At 30.7% G+C, this 23,428-nt stretch overlaps 2 protein-coding genes across 2 annotated transcripts; both read right to left on the reverse strand.

Moving 5' to 3' along the window:
• Positions 1–8,321: 8,321 nt before the first annotated feature.
• On the reverse strand, positions 8,322–17,019 carry LOC108723688 (green-sensitive opsin). The gene is made up of 6 exons (XM_018449599.1): positions 16,813–17,019; positions 12,615–12,709; positions 11,636–11,746; positions 9,077–9,336; positions 8,889–9,004; positions 8,322–8,504 (listed from the first exon to the last, which is right to left on the reverse strand). The coding sequence occupies exons 1-6, from the start codon at positions 17,017–17,019 to the stop codon at positions 8,322–8,324; spliced, it is 972 nt and encodes a 323-aa protein (XP_018305101.1).
• Positions 17,020–19,811: 2,792 nt separating this feature from the next.
• On the reverse strand, positions 19,812–21,888 carry Prosalpha7 (proteasome alpha7 subunit). Its single transcript, XM_018449686.1, has 4 exons — positions 21,717–21,888; positions 21,542–21,624; positions 20,358–20,749; positions 19,812–20,144 (listed from the first exon to the last, which is right to left on the reverse strand). Exons 1-4 carry the CDS (start codon positions 21,735–21,737, stop codon positions 19,876–19,878), a joined length of 765 nt encoding a protein of 254 aa, XP_018305188.1. The 5' UTR covers positions 21,738–21,888; the 3' UTR covers positions 19,812–19,875.
• Positions 21,889–23,428: the final 1,540 nt, after the last annotated feature.

Consider the following 23,428-nt stretch of genomic DNA (forward strand, 5'->3'; position numbering starts at 1 on the left):
TTCGAAGCAGATACAAATAGACAATATCGGGACAAGATCATGGAGGAAAAAGCAGATAAGGCTAATGATTTATTTCACGATATTCAGTAAGTATGTTTAATTTAATTTGAATTCACGGAAGAGAAATTATCGACGATAATATTCTCGGAAGTCACGATTTCCAGAAAAAATTAAATTAAGCGATGTTATATTAGAGCGATTTACGTCAAATACGTACTGTTACGCGATGTACCGACGAGTGTTATACCGGGAAAACCAGGTTATTTGTCAGACAAATAACATTAGCTTCCTGTTGCGTTCACGTGAGATGAAATAGATTTGAAACGTTGCAGTTTACCTACCCGGTAAAAGCATTTTGTATTTGTATTGGAAACAGTCCAGTCAAGTTCTTGTTAAAATTTCATGTTTTAATATATCCGAGGGTTAATTGTTAACATAATGTGAGTGTGTTATTTGAATATTTCGTGTTAAATCGATTTTCAATATTTCTTTATGTTAAAATAATAATGTATGAATAGATGAACAAATTACATCAAAATAATAATTTTTTAAATGTAAATTCTAAGAGATAAATAAATAAAATGTATTAATTCAACATATTATAAATGTTAATTTTAATGAATAGATATGATTGCTTACAAATTGTGTCAGTGTCTTTTTAGCTAATTTTTGCACAATATCTATGTTACTTTCTAACATATTTATCTTGTCAAAATTAATACAAAAATTTAACTGGGCTGTTTGCGACATGTAAAATATATTAAATTCAACACAAATTTTCAATTGTGTATACAATTTTATTTTATGTTTTTCCAAGATATTCGTTTATTATTCGAATCTTTAATTAAAAATGTTACAGGAATCTGAAATTAAAAACAGTCTCATCTTCAATGTTAAACGGTTAATTAATATTAATGCGAAAGTACACTTTATATGTTATTGGTTAACATCTCAGTTATTCTTTACATCACCTGTAATCATCTCGTCAATCAACGTATCCTCTGATCCTATTCTTCACTATATCTGCATTTTTATGCACGACACGTCCATTATCGCTGCATAAAATTTATACTGTTATGTTCGGCACATTCATTGCCGCGTAAAATTGTAATGCCACATTCGCTGGTTTATATGAGGAATCAATATTTCATTATTCTCGAAATCTGTATTATCCCGAGAGAGAAATGTTCGGTATTTATGACTAAAATTGCATGGTAAAATAATTATGGTGAGGAGCTTCATTTTGAGATACAATAATTATTACTGCTTATAATATTAGTAATAATAATTATATTTACGATTTTACGAAAAAAAAATATTTAGTTAACACCGCAAAATTTCTGTAAATTATATATTCATATTTATTTGTATTTATTTGTATTATTCACATTGCGGTGTAGTTTAATCTTTATTATTGTTATTATGAATTATATTTATTATAATTGCAACATTTGCAACTAAATTTTTCTTTCAGCATACGATATATGCAGCCGCTTTTTATTTTCGTTAAACTTTCGATGGAATTAATAAATTGGAAACCGCACGCGAGATATTAAAATTTCACGTTAAAATTTCTGCTGAACTGGCAGCGAGAGTGTCTGATGCATCATGACTCTATAAAGTTTATGTATTATTCATGTTACGTTATTCCCTTTATGGTGAATGTAACTCATATTTAATGTTTTTATATAATGTGTTCATACAAGATCCATTTTTTAAAGAGAAATATACGGTCAAGAAATACTAAATTTTAACTCTCTAAGCTCCTTGATACGTTCAATCATCCAAAATTTAATCAACATTCCGTCGAATCGGCGGCTCCGCTGAAACAGATGGGGAACGCCTCTGATCGAAGCAACTTTCTAAAATAATCTAAAATATCGGAACCGACGGGAAGAACGCCGGAATATTGTAGAGAAAAAATTTATCGGCACTATTCGTACCACTGCACTATTTCCGCTCGCGTTCCTTATCTTCGATTTATCATGCGAAATCGAATCACGCGACGGATCAGATTTAAACGGTAGAGAAGAAACTTTTTCCGGATTTGCATTCATGCGTTTTTCATTGCCGACCATGACGGATCGCAAGTCGCGATTATTGTCCGTGGCTTCATTACGGAAAAGCCGTCGACACGTAGTTGCGTAACGAACCATCGGACTTTCCCTCCTATTGATCGAAAATTTCCGAGTAGACAGTTCATATTTGAGCGACACGCGGTACATAGCTTCCGTTTATACAGCATATTGACCATTATCGGTAACTGCGTGCTTGATATACCGCGGAATGTCGCGTAAATATTTCGATTTACCGCGCGACTGAGGATGGTCCACATTCTGGTACATTCGCGAGATTACCAGCCATGTTGTATTATACTGCGGCGCGATTGCTGTAATATTTTAATGTTAGTAACGTTGTTCGACATGATGTACCTTAAATTATTCTGTTGCACAAATAGCTGTCTTATATTATAGTTTCGCTATACAGTTACTTTATGACATTTATATTCATGATACAACGTGAAAAATGTCCATAAATTGATACGTGTGAAAGAATTTTTTAAAGCGTAAAAAACGAGCTTATCAAATGATTTTACGTTATTGTATAAAAATGAAAAAAAAAGGACGAGTGAAATACATAGAGAAAACATATTTAAAATTTTTATAAATATTTATTTAAATAACAATTAAAATTTATTTCAATGGTGCTAACAAAATATTTACTCAATAAAAAGAAATTAATAGTTAAATTAATTAAAAATATTTTCTTTTAAAAGCAATTTTACGCGAGATTATAAAACATGTTATACTATGCATTATATCGTCATCGATGTGTATTATTCATACGGTCTATCAATGGGATTAATCGTTCCTTATCGAATCTTGATAGAATTGGGCGCGACAGCATCCTATATTTCATTACAGCGCCTTCGTTAACCGACAACGCCGCCGCCGCCTCCGAAAAACAAGTTCTTCTTTTCTCGTTTTACGTCCACGAGCGCTCGTATTTGGGTGATATCCGGTTTCGGGTATCGTTTTCTCGTGCGGAGTCGTCTCAAGTTTTCGGCGCTCGCTGTAGAAAGCGACGCGCCGCGGGCGACTCGTGTCGTGAATTCTTCCACGTGCCCATTTGTTGCTTGCTCTCTCAAACGCTAGATACAAGTTGGACAATAATCAACCTAAGCATCAATCTAAATCATCATAGAATCAATCTAAATAGAAATAGAAGATAATGTCTTCCGCAATTTCGATCTCGAGTGGCGAAATAAAATGAAACATGCGCTAGCTCTCAATACGCGTTATTTCGTACAGTACAATTTAACAATTTCGATAATTACGTGACATTTAGTTTCTCAAGAGATACTGCAAGTAACAAATCTTTTTGTGAGAGATAAGTTTCTAATAATAAATGAATAAATTTCAAGTGGAAATAACTACACTGAAAAAAAAAGATTGGCTGCTGCAGCAAATTAGATGGTAAAATATGGCATAGCATTTTTAATTGGTTGTATCAGTCAATTTTTGATTGTATTAGCCTATCGAAATCCTATACTGACATTGCGGATAGGCTAATGCAACCAAAAATTGGCTGCTGCAGCCAATTAAAAATGCTATGCCATATTTTACCATCTAATTTGCTGCAGCAGTCAATCTTTTTTTCAGTGTACATTATCGATTTTTTTTTCATGTAAAAGCAACTGTAAGTACTGCTTACAAGAACCTGTAATTTCTTCGATGTTATATACGTTCGATAATCTATTGGCCAGTATATCCGAATCTAGTACAAGCATAAATACACGAAAAATAAATTAATAATTTTTTATATTTTTTATTTATAAATGAAAGTGAACTAGAGTATGTTATTATCTAATCGGCGATGAATTTTTGAATAATTATAATGAACGAGGTAAACCGATATTTTCAGCTTAATAAAGTGAAACTTTTAACATTCGCGGAACTAGGCCTACTAGGCTGTTAGTTTCAAAAAATAGTTATTTGGCAACTTTCATCTAATTTATTTGTGTTGCTTGTCTCGAATTATCAATTCTTGCTGCGCTTCGCAAAAGTGTGTCGTGTGTAGCGACGGCCATTAACATTCACTTGCAGTTTTCGAACAATCAAATAAATACAGAATTGTTAATTTGTTAGATAAAATTTTAATTAATTTTACTAAATTTTCTCAGAAAATATTAATTATATTTTCTTGCGAGGAACGTTTATAATTTATCGTTAAAAACACATCGGTCGAGAATACGTTAGCATATAATGAGTTATTTAATCTGCCTAGTAAACAGAATGAAATGGCTACATCTATTACTAATAGAGATGTGTATTTAACTTGAAATTTACGACAGGCGAGCTTATTTGAACGAAACTACCTCTTTCCTGCAAAGTGTTTTTGACGTATAAGCCATTACATATTTAATGAGACGCCTTTGATTAACACGATTATTTAACTTTGGTAACTCTATCCTAAAGCCACTGTGATACTGTTTGGTACAACCGTGATTCTGTAATATTCATCGAGTATGTGTACATACTTAATTCTGTAGCCAACCGCACGCAAATATCGATAAAAAACGAATTGCATAACATTCTTATCTGTCGATTATTTTCAAAGAAACTCATATCATTGCGAGGAATGACATCGAACTTGAAGTCGTAAACTCATCGTTTTGTAACTATAAATCTTTCATGAGTAGTACGTGTTAATTAATTCAATAAACACCGCGCTTCACACTTTTACGGAATTTTTTTCATACAAAACACAAATATTTAGTATTTTTTTCCAAATATTTTGCACTGAGAGAAAAAAATACTTAATTACCATAATTTAACATTAATTTATAGTCATCTTTAGAGACAACTATAAATTTATAATTGTTTTAATGATGAAAATGTAGGAAGAATTAGAAGTCGTAAGAAGAAAAATGTTTTTTTACAAAGAAGATTATTGGAACACTTAGTTAAATATGTGAGAAAATTTATTAAAATATTAAAAAAATCAATTATTTTAATATAAACGCTATTAATATTACTTAAAAATTTTTTTCGTATTATTTATATTATTAATATAAATTATTAATACATATATTAGTAAAAAGGTTCTAAAGTGTTTAAATTTAATAAGTATAACAAAGTAAAGATCTTACTATAAAGAGCTTTTTGATAAAGAAATTCATAAAAAATTACTTAGTTTAGGATAAAGAGGATTCTCTTAACTGTTTATTAACAAATTATTTCCAACATTTACAAACAATAACGAATAATTTAACGAATTTATACAGATTAGACCGGATTAAAATTACAAATTGACGGATATCGAGCACCTTATATATATTGTATTGCGTATCTAATACTCGCGTGTCACGCATATCAAGCAGGAACATAAAAACGTGACCGTGACATAAACACGATTAAGCCAAGTTACGAATAGGCAGTTATAAGGTGATTAACCTCGATTATTTTAGCTTACAATTAGTATTTTAAGTGTGACTTGAGTTCGATACTTTCTCATTGTCAGTCGTATTTTTTCTTGGATGCTCATGCAACATCTTGCGTTAACTTTCAGCGCGTAACGTGAATTCCTCGTTGCTTGAGATAACATCAGTCATGGCAGACCGCTACGTTAATTTTTTCCGGTTACTGCTCTCGATGAGACCGCCAACAACTTTAATCTTAAACTATTAGGAAGCACGGAAGCGCGATCAAATTATTCTTAGTAAAGGAAAGTTGTGATGTAATTATAATCATCTGTGCCGAGGACTCTACAGAGTATTTTTTTTTCGATAAACGGTGACTCTAATTCAAGGCGCGACGAAGAGAAAACATAAATCCAATTTATAATTTGATTACATAATTAACAAGATTTGATTAAGTAACAAAAATGTTAATGCCGATTCGTCGAAATGTAGGAAAAAAAGTTAAGTTACGTTGTAATTAAATAACAACTAAAAAATAGGCCATAAAATTACGTTAAATGTTTTTATGCTAAACAAAAATATTAAAGCATGAAACGAGATCCGACAATTTTATGGGATCAGTTTATTCTACGATGGAATTGCATTTTGCCGTGAATAAATTTACTAAACAATAAGACCAATAGGCATTTGGCGAATATAAAGATATAGTCTCATTATATCGCTGTAATTGTTATTTACGATACTTGAGGGATAATCATATCGCAATTACTGAAGCATTACTGCCATTAAGAGAACAGATAATTATATGTCTGACATTGTGAATCGCGAGAAAGGAGGCTGTGTTTTCGAAATCGCAGCTTCATATATTGAAAAGTGTATTCTAGTATTTTTATGTGATCACGCGAACACATCAATCTGCACAGTTCACGCTTATTTTCACTTTTCTGATTATATAGTTGGACAATAGAAACTATAAAATTAAAAAAAAAACCAGAGAACGCTAATTAAAGAAAGTGTAGAAACTACCTGGTGAGACACATTTTGTGAATTTTTCAGCAGTGTGAGACGTAACTCTGATATTTGGTTCAATATTGAGTCGACAAACTTTTCATGACGATAATAGAGACGTCAGCGTGCGAAAGTTCTTCAATCTTCACTCAAGAGACGCGAATCTCCGCTGAAACGGCCCGTCCAGAAAATGTTAATAAGAACTTGCGCGGAGCAGGGGGATGGAAACGCGTTGGTTGTCCCTCGGCGACCGCAAATTTTCCTTGCGATTTCACTTTCTCCAATGTGGCATAATTGTGCGTGTTACGAATCGTAATACTTGATTCAGTGCCGGTCGCTCATATAACGCAATCGCGCGATCGTGTTTCAACAATGTAGGACCTGCGAACCTGTAACTAACTTTTACATTCACACGTACACACATGCATGCGGCACGTGCAAGGTGCAACATGCTCTATCGGTATTTCATTAAATTATGCAACGATACTGATTAGATACCATCTCATCGAGAGAATAGATATACGTATCACATTTCGCTGACAAAAATTAAAACTTTTAATGAATATTTTGGGTTTCTCACACGTCGTATGCGATCGCTTGCGATACTATTGGCACCGAAGCTTCCATGGTACGCTGGATGTTATCGAACATAGATTGTGTATTTGAACAGACGATGCAAGATAACAAGTTAGAACTTTCTACGGAAAGTTGGAGGTTTCTTGCGCATGAGTAGATGAACTTGTACTGTAAACAAATTTGTTTTGGAGAGTGTTCTCCCGTAACATAGAAAATAGGTGTTGGTACCGAAATTGGATAATAATCAAAAGTTTAGATCAACTCAAGTATAAATTTTAACCCTTACAATACAAGGTACAATTTGGTAGTTTATCCATTCAAACATGGGTCACTACAATCTATCCGTTATTTTCACCTATATTCAGAATGGTTCAAAAAATCTCTAAAAATTCATCAACATACTTTCAATTTTTTAGAACAAATATTAGAAGAAACTTCATTTTGGAAAATAATAAAATAATAGTATAATTTATAATTACTGAAGGACTCAAAGAAACTTGCACGAAGAAATCGCTCGGTCATTAATGACCCTTGTACGGTAAGGGTTAAGATTTTTTATTTTCACAGTACATAATTAATATGCTAAACATACTGTTTATTTCTATTTTTTGTGATTTTTACACAGATTTTGTTTTTTTTCTTATTAAATATTAAACCAAACCGCTCGATCGCTCTGAAAATGCCTGTTGGAGCAAATTCGCGTTTCACACATTGAACATATACATATTTATTTACAATGGATCTTTTCTTTGAAGGATCGGGAGACACAATACAATGATTTTTTTACTCTTCACACACACGTTACACTAAAATTTCTTTGCGGATAAGACTTAATCTATATGTCGGAATTGTTTATTTAAACATTGAATAAAGAACATATATACAATATATATTTACAAACGTAACAAATAAATTATAATCTATATCGCGTTGAAATATAATAATTTGCATAATGTAATCAGGTACTTTGTCGAATTTAATTTCGTACCCCAAAAACACAAAATGTGCGCGTCTAGGAAAAATCTCCCATTACGAATGATGTTCAATTGAAATCAAAAAGAGCAAAGAGAAGAAAGTATATATTTATATAAAAGAAATTGCTTTGTACCGAGCTACTGTTCTTCAATAGTTGAAAATAAACAATGAAGTAACGTACGCTGTTGGTCCCTTAAGAATATATTTTTCTCCATGTATTGTCTTTTTTCCTTTTTTTTATTCTATTTTTAAGAATTGATAGGTCACGTGTAGCAATATATTTATTATGTCTTTTCGTTCAACTTGGTCGAAATGTACTCATTGTAAATGTACTTCGTTTCTATTTTATTTGAAGTTCACTTCCATGCTGTTGCTTACTTTTAGCGTTATTCTCATTGATGGAAAACATTTTCTTCCAAGTGGGGAACTGAGCAGTCATACTCGCGTATATAATCGGATTGTAGCAAATAGAGGATTTCGCGAGGAGTGTTGGCAGCACCGCTATGATATGAGAAGTTTGTACCTGCAATCATACACGTGGGAATCACCTTTCAGCCGTAATACGTATAATTCTTCACAGCCTGTTATAAATAGAGAGACATGAAATTTATCGAGCTATTGAGAGGCTATTAACCTGTCAATCATTAGATTCTGATATGGATAATCAATCACGAGGAAATTGACCTCGTTGCTTGAATAAAAACATTTTACTGCTTAAGTATGTATGTCGTAATACTGTTTGTTGTTATTTATTTATATCACGCAGAGGATTACCGATTCCGACGCATACGAATTATAATTTAGAATAATTAATTGATAATTAAAAAACTAATTTCATAGTTTCATTTAATAGTTGCTTTAAGATCTTTAGAACATTGAACATTGTCTCGTGATTGAGAATACTTACGTAGAAATATTGGGTTGCGAGTGCAAGAACGGCGTATGGCGACCAAGCAATTAGAAAAGCAAGAATCATTAAGTATACCATCTTAGTGACTTTCTTTTCCCGTCTATTTCTCGCACCTGGAACGAGACAAATAGTCAAGAACGATGATAATGTCAACAAAAATAAATTCTATTGGAAGTATTACTCACCTACTCTTTTTCCTATTTTCCTTAAAGTCCTTATTATGCCATAATAGCTACTGGTAATTATCATGATAGGAAGGAAGAATCCAACAATAAATAAAAATCCGATGTAAGTGTCGTTGTGCGTCTTAGGATCGTGTATCTCCCAGGATACGCTGCAGGATATGTTACCTGCCTCCGGGCCATAAGTCCCCCAATTGAAAAACGGCGGTAACGATAAAGAGAGCGCATACATCCAAACCAAAATCGCCAATATGTAAGCATGCCTGTAACAATTAATTTCTAAAGGTAAGTATTTTATTTAGGATAATTTACGAGAAGTATTACACGAAATTATATCGCTAATTTAATATTATATACTTTATTATTAATTCAGTCAAAATCACTCTTGTTTCATTTATCTTACTTATCGTAAAAAAATGTTTTTTGTACAGAAAAATGAAAAATAAAATATAAACGAACATAAACAACTATAAATAAACATAGACAAAAATGAAGCAAGTGAAAAGCGGAAATTTTGTGAATAGAGAAAAGTGGAGATTTTCCGTTTTAATGTTTTTTCTAGATGCAGTTTTTTTCCGCAAAAGCGAAAAGTGATTAGCGTATAAGGTGTTATCGTACTAGAAGAAATTTGATTATATTAACAGTGCAATGATGCACATAATTGTAATAGCGTTTTCCCTTGGGATACACTGGGTGTAGCCTTGCACCGTACCAGTTGCGTGTAAGCGCTACACTGCACTGGAGTGATGCACACCATGGTGTACATACACTACTTCATTATTGTGCTAAAATCCTGCTCCCAATTGACTTCCATTTTGAAATTTTAAATATTACACTGACTCCACATCGTCCCTTTGAGACGGTGTAGCAAAATCCCACTTTGTGCATAAAATTTGCGCTACACCGTAGCCATGGAAACACAGTACACTGTCTAAGTATTGTACTGGTAAGCAATAGTGCAGCCAAGAGAAAACGCTATAAGATATAAAATATTAAGAACGCAATCAAATCAATTGTAACGCAATCGTTCCGATAATTAGATACTACGGAAATTATATTTTACATTTGAATAATGAAGGAAAAATTCTTGGGTCTTCTTCGAACAATATCAAGTTTTAATTAAAAAGTTCTAATTAATAATTATTTGTTATCTCTAATAGTAAAAAAAGAATTTGTAAATTTAGAATATATTCATAGTCTAATATTTTTTCTTCTGTAGCAAAAGTCTTTAATACAATTTTTTAACAATATTTTAATTTTTATAGTAAATACTTCGGCTAAATCATAGTCAAAATTAAAACTTTAAACTGTTGAAGTTTATAATTAAAATTATATAATATATACATGATTAAAAAACCCAAACCTTAATTTTTCAATTTTGATTTTTTTATTTAACATTTTATTGTCAATTTAATATCTCATGTTTGTAAATTGATTGCAATGAATATTTTTCTTGATTATTTGTTTTTTCTTATAATAAATTTTGAAATTCATCAATATTTTTTAGTGATTATACCATTAATCATTAAGTGTTAATTATTTTATGGTATACAATTCTAACTCGTTAGTGAAATGGTTAACTCATTAGTAAAATCACGGATTTACTATTAAAGCGGATTGAAAGTCCGCGCTTTTGCTTGCTAATACTACCATTTTCTCATGCATAAAATAGGATTCCATCGATAACAAGGGGATCATTTTTAAGCCATCGTTAATTGCGAAGGCCTGAGAAATAAATGCTCTGGAAACAATGTCAAGACCATGGTATTGCATTTTTTTTATATCAAAAGATGATGTCCTTGCTGTATAATAAATGAAAGACGTAATACTGTGATATCGGTTGGTGTATTGAAGTGACTTACGCTTAATATTGCTTAACATTATATGCAAGTCACTTTAACGTGAAGAAAATAAAATTCTGTGAAGAAAATAAGGCAACGGGTTTCACAATGTAATACATAGTCCTAACATTCTTTTATCATTTAAACATGTTTTGTTACTTGCCCGTCTTCCGGGTAAGTAACAAAACATGTGATGGGAGAAATGGGAGAGTGTGATGCAATTAAAATCCATTGCAAACTCGTGCAAATTACATTTTAAAGGTGTTAATGATCACAGCTCGTAAATATGATGAGCAACATCACTTCCCGGAGAATGTTCCGATGAAAGTGTGCGATAGAAAGTCGAAGAATGCGCAAGTTAATCATTTCTCCCTGTTGGCAGCTTTTGTATTATGATCGTTAAGTATCATCGTGAAAAGGAAAAGATTATTTTTTAGAAATAAAACTTAATGACCAGAGCAAAAACGTTTTTTTTTTTTACTGAAGACATGCGTTTCATATGTTAATCATAAATTTACAGAGATTCACCTAGTTTTTCAGAGCGTGTTGAAGATAAATTGACCAGATAAGTAAGACAAATATATATATATGTATAAATTAAGTGAAAATCGCGACCGAGAAATTACATTTATGTATATATATTTTTGCTCATATAGTTTTTATACATGTAGTTTTGTCCTCTGAAAAGTGTGCATGGAAGAGAAATCGACAATCTTTTTACCTTATTGATAATGTCTTCATTGGGCATGTGACTAATAGGAATCTCTCCATTGCCATTACTGTCAGATTACCGATACTGGCAAATCCCATTGTAGTCATGAACCACGCGTACCTAAAGTTAGAAAATTGATTTAATTTTTGTAATTAAAAGATTGAAGAATATGATTCAAATAAATTGAGTAGAATATTCTACGAAGCAGATTATTCGTGAATTTATCTTGAATTCTTTACATTATACTTTTATTATGACTCGATGAGATGTATGTTATTAAACTCTGTTATTGCTTATGTGAGCTTTTCAAAAGCCAAACTAATTATCTCTATTTTTTTGTGAATCTTTCAATTTTATCATACTCGCAAAGATTGATTAATGTCATTGATATAATTTCATTAATTTTCTTTATTTTCTGCTTCATTTCTATTTGATGTTAATTAATTAATTAGTTTGACTTTCGACAGGTTCATATATAATACTATTCATTTTATTTTTCGATATATTTAAATAGTACTGAAATATAATAAACTTATTTCTATATATCTCTCTGTTTTAGACATAACAGAAAAAAAGTTACGTTTTTAGGGACATTTTTAAGACTTAGTATTAAGAATGTTCAACGAATAATGAAAGGCTCATTTAATAGTCCACAGGACGTTTAAGACAAGTTTCTGGATTATAACAGGTAGTGCGTCCTTATAATATTCCACTCAGTTAACAGTTCTTAGAACATCCATAAGATGTCTTTGTGATACTTGGAATATTTATGCGCAAACTCTCGAGACTCTTTATCTGTGGGTGCGATTCATTTAATACTGCAAGTGCTTCGAAGCATATTCTTTAATTGATCAATTCATAAAATTCTTTCTTCTGATTAATCAAAAAGCATTTGTAGCGTTAAGCGGATCACAGTAGATTTAACTATTAATTCGAAATAATATTATTTCTTTGTGAAATAATGATTAAATAATAATGAGGTGTATACCATAGACACACTTCATGGCTCCAGAACCATTCACCTGCGATAGCCGATGTCATTGCGAATGGGTTTCCCAGTGCAGCAACTAAGAAATCTCCAATCTGTCATAGTAAACATGTCAAGCATTACAAATATGCTGTTTACTAATCGAATAACATAAAGTATAATTATGCATTTAGAACCGATACATCTCTTGATGTAAGTTGGATACGTTGCACTATTTTCATGTCATATAAACACATTATTTATATATTATCAAACATATTGAATTCTTAGACTACGTTCCAAAACCTTACTCTGAGTAAAAGAATTAACTCATGGGCTGGTACTCATAGTCGATTCTTATATTTCAAAACTATCTTAACTTAAGTAATATTTTAAAATTATATAAATATGTCTTAGCGCCGAGACACTACCGTGTTTCCAGATATCACAAACCCGTATTTAATATCTAAGAGAAGGAGAAGAAATCAGAGCCGCGAATTAATATCTTAAGACAGATTTTGAAATAAGAACTGACTATGAATACCGGTCCATAAGTTAAATCTTTTATTCAGACTAAAGTTTTGAAACGTAGCCATATCTAATTATATAAGGTCGGTGTATAAAGATATACCTTGTATTTAAATCAGATTTCGCTATAACATCAAGAACTGACTACTTTTCAAAATTATCAGAAGTTAGCTCCTATTGCGTCCTATCAAGTGGTGTAAAGCTTTTATTTCACTTTGCTCGAAGTGGAGTATATCACTAGAGAATTGCTCTATAGAAAGTTCGAAACAAACAGCAAAACAACACGAATTTCATTAAATATTTTCAAATAAAGAATAGTTAAAATTATAAAAACAAACTAATTATCAAAGTATCAAAATATTTATAACATTAAGGACTCTTATTGTCTTTACAAGATGCAATATACAAGAATAATTGAAATAAGGCAATAAAGAGTTGTCGCGGTAATTAGTATAACAAATATATTAATATAAAAATTGCATACTTTAACGTCTCAAAATCATAATGATATACAGGTGGTTAATTGTTTATATCATTATGACTATGAGATATTAAAATGTGGTCATACATTTTTTACATGCACTAATTACCGTATATAGACTTTTTATTGCTCTATTTCAATTATTTTTATAAATTAAAATTAGAAATTAAAGGTAATAATAAACAAAGAAATCTTAATTTTTTAAGAAATGTTACTTATACCTTTCCTAGAATAAAAAACATGTTTTTATGTTTAGATTAATAGCTCTTTATAATTTCATAATTTTACGACTTTTTAAGTTTGATTTTTAAGCAATTTTTTTATAACAACATTATTTAGTACTAAAAAATAATTTAACAACATTGTTATAATTATAGGATCAAAACAGATTTATTCTGTAACAGAAAATTGTGGGTAAAATTCATAAATTACTGGAAAAGCATACAGCGTTTGGTATTCAGAATCTGTTACAGTTCTCAATAATGTTCTCAATAAATGTAACATTTTTCTTATATTTATCATTAATAAAGCATCATGTTTTTTCCTTATTATCAATTCACCGTGTGACATCGTTAAAAAAATTCTTAGCTATGTGATGAAACATAGCTGACTGTCACATAAACCTGACTATTTTATCCTTATTTCTTAACTAGGAGCGACTTGACATTTCGAAATATGTTCTTCTAATGCTTAAAATGTCTGCTTAAGTAAAAAGTTTCGTATTAATTACCTGCGATCACTTCAGCAGAAAATTGCGTGATAGAGCTAATTAAACAGGAAACTTAACATATTTGCAATTTTGTGTAACATTATATTTTATATACAAAATTTTTTAACAATTTGTAAATAATAAATTGATAATTTTAGATTTAATAAAATGTATAAACAATTATATCGTGAAAATATATTATAAACTTATAATAAACTTGAATTTAAAAAAATTACCGATTTAAAGTAGTATTCACAGGTTACTCTTATATTAAAATTATCTTAAGTATTTAATATTATCTTAAGTTTTAAGTAGACGTTATAAGCCAATCATAGCTTAAGATATTGCCTAAGAAAATTTCAAAATAAGAAACTATAAATACCGGTTTTAGAATTAATGTAATAAGTAACGAGTATTTTCGAAAAGATACATTTTTATAGTTTTTTTTATCTTAAATATTAATCATTTTTTTAAATCTTTTTCAGAAAAATAATATGTATTTAAAGTATTACACGTATAAATATTTATATATCAATTAATTATACAGTGTATATAAAACATAAATGTCAAAATTTTTTTTTAAATATTGTTTAAATATTCATATTTTACTGTGACAATAATTATTTACTGCAATATTATTTCAAAACACAACGTTATTGATCCGTATTTTGTTTGATCAAGTGTTAGATTTATTTTAATTCCATTTCCCCACAGCAAGGGGAATTGTTTAATTTACCTTAGTAAATTTAGATATCTCTATTTATAAAGAGTTAATGTTGATACTTTCATTATTCATTTTTTAATATAATGCTGCTTTGATAGTTTTACTAAATATTTTAATTGTGCCGAGTCATGTTTATAGATCAAACTCCTAATCTTTATATTTTAATATGATTTTTTACGATCTTCATGGAATATTATAAATAATTATGTAATGAAATTTTACTAACTTCAATTAATTATCTAAATATAGCTTTAAAATATTTAAGTATTTAAAAATTTTATTACTGGAATAAGATTGTTATATAAAAAACGATTTCAAATCTCATACTTGAGAATTTACAGGTCACTCTAGTACGATTTTAAAATTCGAGGCAGAGAGAGGGAGAAAGAGATAAATAACGATATCTCCCTCCGTATTTTTTAGAAAAAATTGACGCCACAACTTTATAAAAAATGCATGAATGAAAGGTAGCTTATAGACTTAAAGTAACCTGTGTTGTAACTATAAAACTGAGATATTCTTCTATTTCTAATACGAAAAGTGAAAATTGACTAATTCGATGTCTGTTTAATTAGTTGAGTCGAGTGAATGCCATGATGTATTATCATGCCCCATATTGTTACATTGTAATTTTTGTTATAGAATGAACAATAAAATTTCTCGTAAACCGTATATATTGTATAAAACTAGATGCGGTATATATAAAACTAGATTACACATTACAAATTAAATTGGTTAACTTTACTAATTTACAATGATGCAAATGACGGAGAAATCCATCCATTTTTATACCGCTTCAAATGCCAAGAGTTAAATACCTGTTACCATTTTTGCATTGCCATGGGACAGTACGTACTTTCGCAACACATTGCCGTATGTGAAAATAGAACAGCGATTTTAATTACAGAATGGACGTCGTTATTTTGTAAACTCTCCTATACTATGGAGCGCATTTTTTTTTCCATAGACTGACCTGGAAAATACGTAGGAACAATGATAAAAGCATTTTTTGTTCTTAATTATTATTACGCATTTATTAAAAAAGGCTCTCTCTTTAAAACTTTCATAAGACTTCCTTATTAAGTCCCAGGGTATTCACGGTTCAAATTAATAAAGCTTCATCTAATTGTTTATTTATTTCAGTCCAAATTTGATGTAAAAATATATTTATGTGTGTGTTTTAAAATATTGATCAACTCAATGAATGTTACATTCCTTAGAAAAAGTTAAATATAAATTCGATAGAAACATTGCCAAACGTATCGCTACTATCGATTTTTGCCTATTCTTTTTTAAGAACTACGAATATATATGAAAAAATCATGAAATTTACGAAACGTAAGAAATTACCAAAGGTGAATTAAATAAAGTCGCACTTTGATATTTGTAAAGATCATCCGGCAGACATCGAACTCTCTAAGTTTTACTTTTGTTATAAGAAATAGAAAATTTCACAATTTTATAGTTACAACACAAAAGTTGTCATATTATAAATCTATATGTTACGAAGCTACCTTTCGTTTACGCATTTTTTATAAAGTTGTAACATCGATCTTATTGATAGAGATAATTTACATTTTGATTATCATTCAAAAAAATCACACACACACACACACGCACAAATTTAATTATTAAATAGTTTATTAAATAACTTATATATTATTTAATGTTACTTAGATTGTAAAATGTAGATTATTTAAATTATTTGTATAAGCTGTATTTTGAGAAGGCTAATAAAATTATTTAATCACTCATTATATAAATAAAAGATACTCACGACCATGTTGACGAGGACCACATTGTTGGGCGTCCACAGTATATTGGCGTTCTTGACGACCGTTATTATGACCAGCAGATTCAAGGAAAAACCAAAAAAACCGATAAAACCCAGGGCGATCGCTGTGAAAATATAGATACCGACTGGTGGTTGTTCCTCGAGAATGAAAACGTCATCCGATGGATCGGCGCTCAGATTCAACGACATATTTCTTATCATCGTATAGAACTTCCGGTGTCAATCTTTGGCGAACGGAAATGTTACTTCACGGTAGGGAGAAGAGCTCGAGTTGACGAGAAAACAGTATGATCAACGCGTCTGCGCCGTCGGAAGTCCTTTAAAAAAACTCGAGGAAGACGAGCGATGACGAACGCGGCGTGTCCGTCGCAGTCGCATTAATCAAAACCAGTGACTGAGTTTCAAAGTCAAGCTACCCTTACATAAAGCTCGCTTATATAAAGCCATTCCCGCCGCACACCCCTCTGGTCGCTGTCCGGCGGAAACCAACCCCCAACAAAAATAGGGTCATGCGCGCAGATCAATCGAATCGTCATACGTTCCAACATGCTGTTTTTTGGTAATTTATAGGATTTACTTTGATGCGATTTTATCGATGTTCGCAATCCTCGAAGCCGATTTCGGTGAATCCTGAACTTTAACAGTTTTAAGTTTAACAGTTAAAAATTTTAATTCGTTTCTCATCGCCTTTTAAATAATTTTAACTGATATTAGAGAAACGAAATTTAATTACCATCAGAGTAATTAGATAAGTTTATGTTAACATATATTATTTTAATTATTTCCGTTAATTTAACTAATGTTTACACAGAATTTAATTACCTTAAGCGAAATTAGTTGATTATAGATGCATCTGCAATTTTAATTAGTTGGACCGAGATTAAAATTAAACTGGTAGAAACGGGTATTAGAACTGGAAGAAACAAAGATTGAGCTGAATTTAAAGTCTAACATCAGTAAAGCCTGTAATCTTTTATGTACGTTAATCGGCTGGAAAGAATTTTGATTCAAAGATCGAAAGTCTACTTTATCTGCGGAATATATTTTTCCGCGTTTGTGTTTACGTATACAATTTAACTTGATATCACCACCATTGTATAGTACCGTAGTCATTGTGCAGACAATGGCGCATCTTCGTGCGGATGAAATTCTACCTATTTTGCTCGAGTTACAAGACACGTCTTGCAAAATAATAGTTATTTTCTGCGGAAGAGAACGCGATATTCTTTGATTCTTTGCGCATGTAAATTTATTTAGCAATTCATCGACATATCGTAAGATACATCTTTTCTCCCTCTCCCTTTCTTGTAAAAACATATTGTAAAAAATTAATCTCAAGAAACAGTTAAAAGATTTATGTATATACCGGGTGTCCCGTAAAGACCCGAACAACGCTTAAGGGGAGATTCCTGAGATCATTTTGAGACGAAAATTCTAATATCAAAATGTTGAGGCTATAATAACTTTTGAATGATGCCCAATAATTTTTTAATATAACAAATAAGAAATAAAAAATAAACAAGTTCGGGATCGGAAGTTAAGATCATTTCTCACTTCAAACGACTCGATTTTTTTTTTGAGGTTTTTTTATAACAAAAATTTCAATAAAATTTAGATGTTTAATTAAGTTCTCGTTAATGAATAATTGTCTCAAATAGAAAAAAAATCTTTTAAAACAAGTGGCGATCTGGAGGAAGAGGGAAAAAAATGTCATTCGTTGTTATCCAATTAACTCAACCATTGTTATAAAGGGATTACATTCGATAATCATATCGTATATCATGATACTAGTTGTTACAGTTTTGCAAATTCCTCGATTAAATTGCATCAGTCGTACATGAAAGAATAAAATCTCGCGACAATTCGTGTTTTATGCTGTTATCGGTTTTTATAACGAAATTTTGCAACGTGTTCGTTACGTATAACGGTCATACCTTTTATCGAAACAGTAAGCCGATTCGTACATAACTATATTTCAGCCTACGTTTAAAATTAAAAGAGACAATGATATATAATAACGAAAATGATTCATATTTATCAACAAAGAACTTATGTAATAACCATTTTGATTCCTTTGAAAATATTCCGCATTTGATTAAAGAATTAAGTAAAATAATGCATTATTAAATTAGGCTTGTAATGTTATTATTATAAAAAAGAAACAATATATTTTTTTTAAAGTGTGGCATTTAAGTAGCAATATATTAAAATCTTTAAAAAATTCTTTAATAGAGGAAATATCATATTAGATATTTAGAAAAAAGTGGAATTAAAATTCAAAATTGAACTGTTTAGTAGTCTAAATAGTAGTAAATGTATATTGATTATATATGTATATTAACGTGTATATTATTGATAATATATATCATATTATTATAATAAATTAAATATATATTATCATTTTTATTGAGCGTTAAATAATTTCTTATATGCAAAATATATTTTAAAAATTGAAGAAGATATATATAAATTTTTTTATTTAAGGAAGATGTGCTAAGCGATTCAGATTGCTAGTCGCCGGTCAAGTGAAATATCAGAATTTAGTTTTCGAACTTACTATGTATATTATGATACTAAAGTTCGTAGGAAACTTTGCAGAAACTTCCAGATTAACAAATAAGTTTTAAAACGGAATTAATGCATAGCTTTGTATAAGAGTCAATTCACTGTCTGTGAATCCTTGATCAATATATGCTTCAGTTTTATAAGAGGATGATTGAAGATTTAAAGATTAGAATTATTAGATGAATATTAGATAAGTTTTGGAAATACATATTTCATTTTATTTTTAAAAATGAGCTTTAAAATAAGTCTAATTCTCCAAAGTGGATGTTAAGTAAGAGATAAATCTATTTTTTTTTAAATTATAACAAGATCAAAAGAAGTCATAGCTCTTTAGAAATTTGTAGCATCATAATTATATTCTTTACTTGCTTCAATCATTTAAAAACATTAATCAATGCATATATTCGTGTGTATTAATTTTATATTTAATATTATCGCTTACAATATAAAGAATTTGAACGGCAGTATTTATATATCATTTCACATATCCTCCGTATCACTATCCGAATCTTCTGCCATTGCCTGCCGTGCCTTCGTTTCAGCTTCAGCTTTTAAATCTGCCGGCACACGTTGATGAATTCCTTTAGTGTGTGCACCAACCCAACTCATTTCCAATTCGAATTGTTTATCCTTTAGTTCATCGTGGACAAGGTAGATAATACGAGCAGCTTCTTTAACCAAATCTTTACAAGTCATTTCTGATAACTTCAATTTTTCAATTTCCGTCTTTGCCGACTGTTTTGCTTTACCTGTGAATAATATGAACACAAATCATCAATGTCTGTTTGTATGGCCAGTATTCATAGTCCGCTTTTATTTCAAGATCATCTTAAGTAACATCTTGTGATGCTAATACTGCTTTGTGATTGGTTTACAACATCTTAAGAGATTGTACTTAAAATTTTAAATATAAGAACCTTGAATATAATCTATGTTCCATTTTTTTTACGGACTTCACTTACCTACTGCACAGCCATAATAGCCATACGATACTCCTGATGGGTCAATCATATATAATGCTGGACCATCTGTCTCATATGCACTGAGCAGGACAGAGCAACCATACGGACGTACAGCAGAATATAAGGTATATGCATGCATATACATAGAAACTCTTTCGTTTAAATACTTTAATGGAATACCGACTCCGTATTGTGCCCTATAACTAGCAGCCTCTGATCTCGCAGTCTCTGCGATCTGTCTTGCATCAGATATTATACCAGAGACTGCCATACCAACGTGTTGATCTATGTTAAATATTCGTTTATTAGCACCTGGTTCATAGAGCTTCGACGTTACTATCTTTTCGATAGCAAATACTATGCCATCCTTCCCTCGTAAACCAATAACTGTCCTGCAACAAAACGTGATCACATACATAGGATGATATTTATAGCTGAATCTTATATTCAAAACAGTCTTAAGATGTCATGAACCAATTAGAGACTGATATTCATAGTCGATTGAAATAAGATCTGACTATGAATACCGGCCTCTGATTGGTTCATGACTTCTTAAGATTGTACTTAAGACTGTACTTAAGACGATCTTGAATATAAGATCTGACTATGAATACCAGCCTTAAGATATCATAAGCCAATCAGAGGGCTATGTATTAGCATTATAAGATATTACTTAAAACGATCTTAAAATGCTAACGGACTATGGCCGGTATTCATAGTCGGATTTTATATTTAAGACCGTCTTAAGTACAATCTTAAGATATCATGAACCAATCAGAGGGCCGCATTAGCGACTTAAGACATTACTTAAGACGGTTTTAAAATAAGAACCTACTATGAATGCTGGCCTATGAATACTGCCTATAAGGCCGGAATCAGACTAGGCATTAAAGATTGAGATCGAAGCTTGAAAGATTGAAATTTGACTAATCAAAACAATAGGAGCTAAAATTCCTTTGCCCTCATTGGTCAAATTTCAATCTTTAATCTTCAATCTATCTTCAATGCGTAGTCTGATTCCGGCCTAAATGAAGTGTAGACATACGTGCATGTATTCTTCCTTATTAATATTTTAGATATTCTACGTGTCGCATCGATTTTCACTAGGATGTTATTGTGCGCGAATACTACTCCGATCGATGTTTATATAAGAATTCACGAGGAACAAGATGAGAGAAACTCACCCTCCATTTTCTACGGCTTTATGCGCGTATTCCACTTGAAATACACGTCCGTCCGGTGAAAATTGCGAGGCGGACAAGTCATACTGGAACGAAAGTGAGGTTAGGATTTCGAATGTCAACCGTATTAATGTGACATTATGCGATCGTGTATTGAACAATGTACGGAAATACTCACTCCTGTGCCTATAGAACTCATCTTTCAGAGAAAGCGTATAAAGAGCGACGTTAGCAGTCAAAAAATGAAAAATTGTTTATACGTTCAACGCAACGTGACCAGGCGAAAATCAAAGGAGTCAGCATCTACAACAATCACCCGTCACTGTCGCGACTCTCGCATACGTCACCGCGACTTTAAGGTTAGGTTAGGCAGCTGTGCGCTTCCAGCGTCGCTCGGTGGCAGAAATCGAAAAGAAATATACGCAGCGCCAGCGGCGCACGGCGCAATAACGAAAAGGAGATGTGAATCTGTCTTCAACAAAGATTGTCATAATTTTTATTAATACAACGACACGATGGAAGAAACCTACTATGGTCACAAATCATTTCAATTGTATGTGTTACACATACATGGAGTGGTAAGTGAGATTCTCCGTCAAGTCTATCTGCAATTTCTTTTGTATCGTTAGTCTCAATTTTTCAAAGATAAGCGTCATTGCTAACACTGCAGCATAAAAATGGAGTTCTGTTTGCGTTAATTATATATTCGATTTATCTAGAAATTATTGAGAGTTGTTCGAATTAAGAGAATATTTGTGTCTCAAGTTGTGGTTGTATTCGGGTTTTTTTATTAAATATAAACATAGAAAAGATTTTAAGGGATGATATTCCTCACAAATATTCATGACGAAAACTTATTGATATAATCATATATCTAAAATGGATAGTAGTAACAAAGGTACAGGGTATTAAAGTTAAAGGAAAAATTTTGTAAATTACTCGAATTATTTTGATGAAATTTCATTATATATGTTTAAAGTTTCATCTAACGAGTAAACAGCTGAGGATCGATATTGCGGTGTACGATTTGAAGCATTACTGTGCACGAGCATTATTTAACAAAATTGTGTATTATAATAAGCGGTATGAAATTATGCATTACTGGCATTATAGAGTATTACTAGGGCATTAACTGGGATATTAATGGACATTACTGGACATTAGTAGACATTAGTATACATAATTTTAGTCAGTGGTTTAAGTACTTCGTAATTTCATCAAAATAGCTCAAATAGTTTCGAAATTTTTGAAAAAAAAAACGATATTTTTTTACTTGTATCTTTGAAACTAAGCCGTTCGAGATATATAGTCATATGAAGTTTTTGTTTTGAATTTGTATGAGGAATCACTTCTTAAAATATTTTATAGCGTACTTATTAGTATATACTCTATATAGTGAGCTAGACTTAAATAATTAATCGAATCACCGACATTGATAGCATTAACCAAAATCGACCAATAATTTCTGGATAGATTATAATTATGTGGTACATTAAATTTATATTAAATGCAAATTACAAGCCGTTTTCATATTGACCGTATTGAATTATATTAATTATATTATTTGTATCGTTAATTATATATGATAATTCGATATGTTTAATACTTCTGTTTAATAATTAATTCAGTAACACATTAGAATCAATAATATATATTAATAATTTTATATTTTCTGTATAAAATTAAATTTATAAAAAATGTAATTTATAATTCTAAAAATAATTTTTATTTTCTTATTAATAAAAGTTAACGTTTTTACCATTTTTTGTAAGTTATCCCATCATCGAATAACTATAATTCCAATTATGGCAATAAAAATAAAATAATTTTTGCAAAAGATTAATAATTCTAAAAGATATATTTATATAAAATATTATTCTGTTGTGCGAT

The sequence above is a fragment of the Mycetomoellerius zeteki genome, unplaced genomic scaffold (genome assembly GCF_001594055.1).
Source record: "Mycetomoellerius zeteki isolate Tzet28-1 unplaced genomic scaffold, Tzet1.0 scaffold25, whole genome shotgun sequence".
NCBI lineage: Eukaryota > Metazoa > Arthropoda > Insecta > Hymenoptera > Formicidae > Mycetomoellerius > Mycetomoellerius zeteki.

Bases quoted from the DNA above. Each gene is read 5' to 3' on its own strand.
- Prosalpha7 (XM_018449686.1), bottom strand. From the start codon at position 21,737: ATGAGTTCTATAGGCACAGGA. The intron at 21,625-21,716 runs GTGAGTATTTCC...CTTTCGTTCCAG, and splicing joins TGAGTTCTATAGGCACAGGA to TATGACTTGTCCGCCTCGCA. The intron at 20,145-20,357 runs GTAAGTGAAGTC...TATTATTCACAG, and splicing joins CTATTATGGCTGTGCAGTAG to GTAAAGCAAAACAGTCGGCA.
- LOC108723688 (XM_018449599.1), bottom strand. From the start codon at position 17,019: ATGTCGTTGAATCTGAGCGCCGATCCATCGGATGACGTTTTCATTCTC. The intron at 12,710-16,812 runs GTGAGTATCTTT...TTACTATGACAG, and splicing joins TGGTCCTCGTCAACATGGTC to ATTGGAGATTTCTTAGTTGC. The intron at 9,005-9,076 runs GTGAGTAATACT...GTCTCGTTCCAG, and splicing joins GAAAATAGGAAAAAGAGTAG to GTGCGAGAAATAGACGGGAA.